This window comes from Arachis hypogaea, chromosome 16, assembly GCF_003086295.3.
Source record: "Arachis hypogaea cultivar Tifrunner chromosome 16, arahy.Tifrunner.gnm2.J5K5, whole genome shotgun sequence".
Taxonomy (NCBI): Eukaryota; Viridiplantae; Streptophyta; class Magnoliopsida; order Fabales; family Fabaceae; genus Arachis; species Arachis hypogaea.
This window is the reverse complement of record NC_092051.1, coordinates 97,305,997-97,313,973: the sequence shown is the minus strand read 5'-3', so window position 1 is coordinate 97,313,973 and position 7,977 is coordinate 97,305,997. Positions and strand designations below refer to the sequence as shown.

Below are 7,977 nucleotides of genomic sequence, written 5' to 3'. Positions count from 1 at the left end.
AATATTGATCTTATTCAAAATCCACCGTAAACTCTCTCACAAGTCTTGAATTCTTATCATTGGCTTTAACCCATGAAAGAAGAATATGAGATTTTCATGAGAAATAAACCATGCATTTGTCTCAACTTCCCCGAACTCCATTTTTATAGGTTGCAAGTGGCTCTTTGTAATGAATCGTGCACCTAAACTCCATAAAGAAATACAAAGCTAGATTGGTGGGAAAAGGGTGTCTCCAAATTGAAGGAATTGACTACACTCCAATTTTTAGTCCAATAATTCTTTCCTCTACCATTAGAATGATTTTAACAACTACAATTTTCAAAGGCTGGCCTCTTAAACAACTCAATTTTAACAATGCATTCTTAAATGGTTATTTAACTGAGAATGTATTTATGCTCCAAGTATCCAATCACCTGGATTTGTCTCTGCCAATCTCAGTTTGGTTTGTTAAGTTCAACTCCATTTTATTTAGTTTTGGTTTCACAAACACTAACTCAGATACATCATTATTCATTAGAGTAAAAAATAATTCTATTATCTATCTTCTTACTTATGTAGATGACATTGTCATTACTAGTAACAACATAAATGAGATTGACAATCTCATCTCTCAATTAATGCATTATTTTCTGTTAAAGACTTGGGCAATTTACATTATTCCTTGGCCTCGATTTCAAAACTTTCTCAAATGGTGATTTACACGTTATCACAGTCAAAATATATCTTAGACCACCTGAAACTTGTAGGGATGGCTATTGCTAAGTTAGTAGCAACACCTATGTTATCCCAATGAAACTTGTTTTCCAAGGATCTAAACCTTTTAAAAATCCAAATTTAACTGGGGGTTTAGACATACCCAGAAATTGCCTACTCTGTTAATAGAGTTAGTCAATTCATGAAGAATCCACAACAACATCACTGGAAGTCTGTAAAACGCATTCTTAGATACTTATAAGGTACATTCAATCTTGGTTTAGGTATTGGTTTTATGGTTGTGGAACCCAAATCATTTCAATTAGCTGATTAGTTTTATATTACATTGAAAAAATAAAATATATACACTAACTTTATTATCCTAATTCTAATTTCTTCAGCAATCAGCCGCCACCTCCTGTCCATCATCCTTGCTAGTTTATTTTATGATGCTTAAAGACTCAATGACTCATGTTATGTTATGTGGTTTATTTTGTGATATTCTTTTTTTTTTGGTGAAACTTTAATCGAAGTTTGTCAAACGACGGATATTTGATTATGTTTATTTGAGTATGAATTTGATGATGTTGTAGTTCGTAATTAACCTATTCTCTCTTTTTTATTTTTCATACTATTACATATTTACAGAATTTTTCCCTTTTCAATTTTTTTTTAAATTCAATTTTCAATTAGGTATCCGATCGGAACCGGTGAACACCCCTAACTCTTTTTGGGTGTTTAAATTTCTTAGTGAGCTTTCCATTTCTTCACCTATTCCTCCAATTATATTTTGTGACAATCTAAGTGCTGTCATATTAGCTGCTAATCCAGTATTTCATAATAGAAATAAGCATTTTGAAATAGAATTCCATTTTGTCCAATATCATGTATCCAAGAGACAACTCTTTGTAATTCATATAGCATTGGATTCTCAAATTGCAAACGTCTTAACAAAAGCCTTGTCTGTAACGCCTTTCAAAAAGTTTAAGGTCAAACTTAGAGTGGTTGTTTGTGATGCTATGTTTGAGAGGGATGTAGAGAGTAATAGAGAAATTGTTATAACAAAAGTATAACTGAGTGTTAGTTAAGGCAGTTATGGTTTAGGTAGTAAAAGTAGTTAAGTTTCTTGTGTTCATTAGTGCAAGAGTAGAGAAAGATTTCATAACTCAAACACAGCTTTAGATTGTTTTTCTAAATTCTTTATATTTTTTTGGTAATTAGCCGGGGCCTAAGCCCAAAGAAAAGGAAATTACATCTCAACAGCTGATTTAGCATCATATCTCCTCAGATGTTCTATATCAGAAGGGCATACATGTAAAAAGATGAACCCTTTTTTATTTCTAATTCCATCCTTAGCTAATTAATCCGCACATTGATTAGCTTCCCTATATGTATGGTGGAATCTGAGCTCCCACGGTCTATTCTTGTACTCTGCAATTTGCTCCAGTAATATGTTTATGGACTGAGCTCCTGTGAATCTGTTAATGCAGTCAATGGCATTCTGGGAGTCTGCTTCAACAATCAATCTTCTTATGCCCTTCTCTGCATAATTCTGCTTCTTCGACCATTTCTTCATACCCCTAAGCCCAGTCCAATATAGTCAAATCCAACCTCTGTTTTGAACTATATGTCCTGGGACTTTGACGGTTTCTCTGAGTAAGGCCAGATCAAAATGGGAAGAACGGCCGAAGACAAGAAAAACTCTAAGGGACATCTAAAGATTGAGAACTTTTAAATTACAAAAACAGTGTAAATTCAAGACTTTGGTTGAATCAGTAGAGTCATGTAAAATATACTGCCATATAGAGAAAACCAACTTCTGAATGGTATAGCTATTTAGGTAGCGTTTCCACAAAATCTTATATAAAAAAACAACTGCTATAGAAGGTATAGATTCAATCATATAAAGAAAAAAAACTCGTAAGATAACCAATCTTCGGTACCAAACAGAAAAAGGTTAACCAATCTTCACCAGCTCATTCTTGTATGTAGCTGTTATCACTTATCAGCAATGAGCTACTTGAAGATATGCATATAGCCATATAGGTTTGTTAACGACAAATTACCATTCATGACCATTACTTCACCTAACAGAAATTTACCTAAAGAAATTACTCATATAGACAATTCGAGTTTAGCTGTGTCTATAGACATAGCTTCTGATAAATCATACACCACAAAAACGAGTTTATAATTATTAAATAACTATTGGATTCTTCCTGAAGTTGCTATGCCTTCTAGAAAACATGCTACAAAATTAATCATACATGTCACTAATAATCAACATACATGATTTAAAGCAACAAATAGTAACTATGTTGATCTAGGATAGCCAATGACATCAAATGTAGTAATTTACTTCCCTTGTAAGAGTGACTTAACAATAGTGTCGCTCATACCGTCAGCATGAGGGAACAAGTGACCGGCACCTTGAAGCTCATGATAGTGAATCCATGGAAGGTTTTGTGCTATGTAACGCTGCACTTGAACAGGCACTATCAAATCGTCATCTCCTTGCCAAATATGGACTGAACCTTCATTAGTTGGAAATGGATTTTGCAAATCCAAAGGACTGAATTCCCACTTCCCAAATGCAACATTTAAGTCACGGTGGACGCTTTCATGTTCTCCTAGCTGTCTTACCTGTGCCTGTTTAAGACCCAAAATAAAAACAGTTAATATGGCAGGAGCTGGGAAACTAATTATTTCTTTAGAGGCTGGAAGGCATAAAGTATTCACGTCAAATGATCGAACAGAAAAAGAATATCAAGTTAAAAACAACTACAAGGCAAGCTCAATTAAAATGAGATTAACCAGAAAGTAGATGGTACTCAAATCCACTACATCTCAAACAAAACCGTGTCTGAATATAAGTATATACTACTTTACTAGTAGACGAGACATACAAGAATACTTAATTAGCTTCTTATATGTGATAAGTTGCTTTTGCATTTGTCAAATAAATGTAAAACCAACTACAAAATGACAAACTAGCCAAGCATGATACAGTTCAACAGTGTGTAAAATATAATTCTCTGTGATTCAACAAGAATATAACATCTAAATTTGCAGTCATCACACACGTATAATTTCAATAGAACCTTTAAAATTTCAATAGAACCTTTAAAATTTCAAATTTCAATATTACCAACAGAACCATACGAAGTAGAAAAATATTTCTGGATACGAAGGATAAAAATATCAGGAGACATCAAGTAGTTTACTTATTTATTCATTTTGGTGCAACTGAATTTATTAAAGAGGCAAAATTGAAAAAATAAGAAAATAATTAGCTCCTACAATATCCATCTCCCAATGTGTTTTTCTAGGAAACATCTGGCAGCTTGCCCTATGACAGGAAAGAGAATCCATAATATACAAGAGAGCAACAGTGACAAAAGATTGCCTTTAATCCGAGTAACAATTTTCTAATACTATTTAAATAAGTTGCTTAAGTAATTTGAAAGAAGATAAGAAGAGTCTTGCCCCATTAGGTGAGGTCAGCTATATGGATCTAACAACGCACTTGTGCCTTGTCATGAATGATGTTTGAACCCAATCCATTTAAAAGTAAATAACCAAATAAAAAAGAAAAACAAGAGAATTAAGATCTGTCATGAGCAGTGCACCAACGCCCAAGAGCAGAAACAAAACATGTTCTCCCGATACAAAATATAAAATATTTTTAACATTAAGTGCTTCTCTTGAAATCTATTCATTTTGCTAACAAAGTGACACTCCATGCTCCTCATGAATGCAGGCTATCTGTTGCTTGCATATACCACATTGATTACAAAAGTGCACTAAAATCTTGGTCTGGATGCTCACTATGGTTTAACTGAGAAATAAATAAATAAATAAAATAGCTCCTGATAGAGCCTAGTGACATTGATTTTTCCACATTGCACACTGATATAGTAAGATAAGATTTAGTTGTAATGGTTGTTGAATTTTGTGCCTGAGATATCTTTGAAAGGCCATTGGTAAACTACATACACACTGTTGTTTTTGTCAGCTTCTAAAGTTATGACTGGAGTTGTTTCTACCAGTCTTACAAAAGAAGGGGGAAAACCGGTAAAGAGATTAAAAGGTATCAGAAACTTAAGCACGTGTATTAATAATTTCCTAAGTCTATACTATTACTGTTACTTCTGATCCTATGCACCACAATCACCAAGAAACATTTAGTTCAATCTGAATTAGTTTAACAGAAAATATGAATTATCAGTTATTCGGCTTTCACTCAATCGCATGCAGGGGAAGAAAAATAATGATTCTTTCAATCACCTATAGACCAGATACATACCACATGGTTGTTTCTATCAGCCCTCTTAGGCATCAGTTCTTTGTCTTGAACGGAGAGAAGATCTGTACTTTGAAGAATTAAACTTGATGCTGGAAACCATCTTTGACTGTTCCACCAGTAAGTTAGCCATGGTATGTAGTGAGCAACACGAGTTGTCCATTGGTCTTGTAGCTTTTGTTGGTAAAAGACTTCACTACTTAAGTTTGCAGGAAGACCCGACCACCAGTAGTTAACAGCTGGGGCTATGAGCACTGCACCAGCCAGTCTGCCAATTAAAAAATTTTATTACCGTAAGGATAATCCAGTAAAGAACAAGTATACTCCGTCTCCACTGAAGCAAATATTTTGCCAGGATTACTTGGGAAATACAAAAGAAAGAGGGTAAGTACAAAGTCAAATGCCAATATCATTAACAGGATGGTATTCTTGAGCTCACCTAAACTGAAGTATTCACCAGATTATAATAATTTTCTCATCCAGTCCCTTAATTTTGCATTGCTTTAGTTTATCAGTTTATGCTAGTAGGTGGTTAATTTTTGGATCAGTGACTGGCTAGTATAAACTTGGGCAACAAAGTATTGATTAGTCCTATATTCATGATATTATCCTCCTCTGCAATAGAATAATAATGTGTGCATCTATAAGAAACAATATCCATCAAGATATTAATGCAAGCTTGCCAAAAACGGGGAAGTTTTCTTTTCTTTAACAGAAATTACATGTAACCTGAAAAAATCACAAGTCCTACCTGTCAGGGATATACTTAAGGCAATTCCAAACAATCTGCCCACCCAAGGAGTAACCAATTATGTAGAATTTAGGCCCTAATCCCAATTTAGCAGCAAATTCTTCAATATCTAGGGCCAGGCTCTTTCCTGTTTGATTTGGATCAGGATCACTTTCCCCATAACCAGGTCTATCAAAAGACACAATGTAGATCCCCAAGTCCTCAACAACATCCTGCAGAAATGCCAATTCAAATAGTACAAAGTGTGAAGATATCAGATAATACCATGATATATTGAAAGAAATTAGATAAAAAAATGTAGCTTAGTAAATAGTTACTGGTGATAAGGTTTTGGCAATATAGGCATCATGCCTGCAAGAATCAAAACCATGGACAAAGATGATTTTATTCTTTGCAGCATCTTTTGGGACGCCGTGTTCTTTGTATGCTAAATTCCTTCCATCCCTTAGTTTGATTCTCGGCGCTGTTATAGGCGGTGCACCAGGAGTGCCACATATCTTGGGAGGAGGAGGTTGAATAGCCTGATAGGCCCCAAAAAGAAACCCAATGAACAACACTATAATCGCTGTTCCAAGAAGTCCTGAGAGAATACAAAGCTAAATTAAAACAGTAAATACAGAAAGTAACATTTCAAAGAGAGATAACAAGTATATCAATATTCAATACTCTTCATTGTTATTATCCTATTCCACAATATATGCAAGCTATGATGTACAAATACTTCGTTTCTATTCAAATATCTGTACCATAGGCATATCTGCATCATATACAATTAAATTAAACTTCCTAATTGTGACTATAGTTTTGATAAAATGGCCGTATTTACATATTCCTATTTGTGCAAAACGGAAGGCAAGACTAGCTAGCTTTAATTCTCTTACAAGAAACTAGTATAACTTGGAAAACAACAATGATAAAGCCACGAAGAGATTCTATTAGTTCCTACTAAACAAAACAATTAGATCAAAACTAAGGGTGAATTTTCAGTATTATGAAATCAATATGTGTCTCTTGAATCTCAAATTCAATTATGCCAGCAATCCAAAGAGTTGACTTACTATACAATGAAAGAGTGCAGAGATAGAAGGAAAGAGGAAGAGGTACCAGAGGGGAGGTTGGAGGAGTTAGTTTTCTTGTTCCTGCGAGTGTGAGCACGCGCTGACGCTGCGGAAATCCTTTTGCTGGTTCCGATTGCCATTTTCCTTCTCAGTTCTGGTTAAAGAACATTGACAATTGAGAAAGATGATCAACACAACGCAAGTGAAGAGTGAAAATGTAACAGAATTGTGATGGTTTCTGGTTTCAAGTTCAAAATTTCAGAAAGCATACAGAGAGAGAGAGAGAGAGAGAGAGAGAGAGAGAGAGATCCAACGACGCCTTACATGCCCTTTTCGCTCGGACCAGATCCACAGTGTGTCTGTCACCCCGATGAGGCGATGACCCTCTCTCGACAAAATAACACTATTACATAAAAAAAAAAAAGGTTAAATTATATGTATATTTTTCCAAAAACAAAAAAAAAAAAACCTAAAAACAGAAAAATTATTATTTTTTATCATGAATCGTAAATTTTGTTTTTATTTTTTATTATATGTTGCTGTATCTAAAGTTTTTTTTTAATAAAAAAATGTCGCAATTTTTTAAATTATTTACTCAAGTGTTATTATTTTGTCAAAGTGACATTGTTCGAAAAAATTTAAGATTATTTCATGAAATATAAATTTGTAAGATTGGAGTAAGGATTTGATAGATCTTCTTATTCCGAGTCGTTATCTTCATAGGCCGATAGGCGTAAGTAGGTGAGATAATATATGTATTTGAATATGAAGATATGATTCAAATATAAAGATATAATTTCATATGATTCAAATTATAAAACTCTATCTATGGTTATTATTCAAGGTTTCCGAAACCATATTTGGTTTGCGCTGGAAGTCAATGATTTTTATCCTTTTATGGGGTTTAACAGAAAATGTTCAGAACAGACAGACATCTTGTATTTTTCTTTTTGCGTCAGTCAGAGTTGCTTATGCAGAAGTTTTTTTTTTTAGTGTACATACTCGGGTGTGATGAAAAAAAAATATTTTATTTAAATTTAAGATATTTTTAACAAAAGAATATTTTTTAATATATTTAATTTTAAATTAAATTAAATTTATTTTTTTATTCATACGAATAATAAATAATAATACATAATAAAAAATTCACAAAATAATTAAATTAAATAAAA

The 7,977-nt window shown here is 33.4% G+C and overlaps 1 protein-coding gene across 1 annotated transcript; it reads right to left on the bottom strand.

Annotated features, from left to right (window-relative positions):
- Positions 1 to 2,790: 2,790 nt before the first annotated feature.
- LOC112754507 (uncharacterized) lies at positions 2,791 to 7,674 on the bottom strand. Its single transcript, XM_025802164.3, has 6 exons — positions 7,130 to 7,674; positions 6,852 to 6,959; positions 6,065 to 6,327; positions 5,748 to 5,959; positions 5,000 to 5,264; positions 2,791 to 3,342 (listed from the first exon to the last, which is right to left on the bottom strand). Exons 2-6 carry the CDS (start codon positions 6,943 to 6,945, stop codon positions 3,049 to 3,051), a joined length of 1,128 nt encoding a protein of 375 aa, XP_025657949.1. The 5' UTR covers positions 6,946 to 6,959; positions 7,130 to 7,674; the 3' UTR covers positions 2,791 to 3,048.
- Between the last annotated feature and the right edge of the window lie 303 nt (positions 7,675 to 7,977).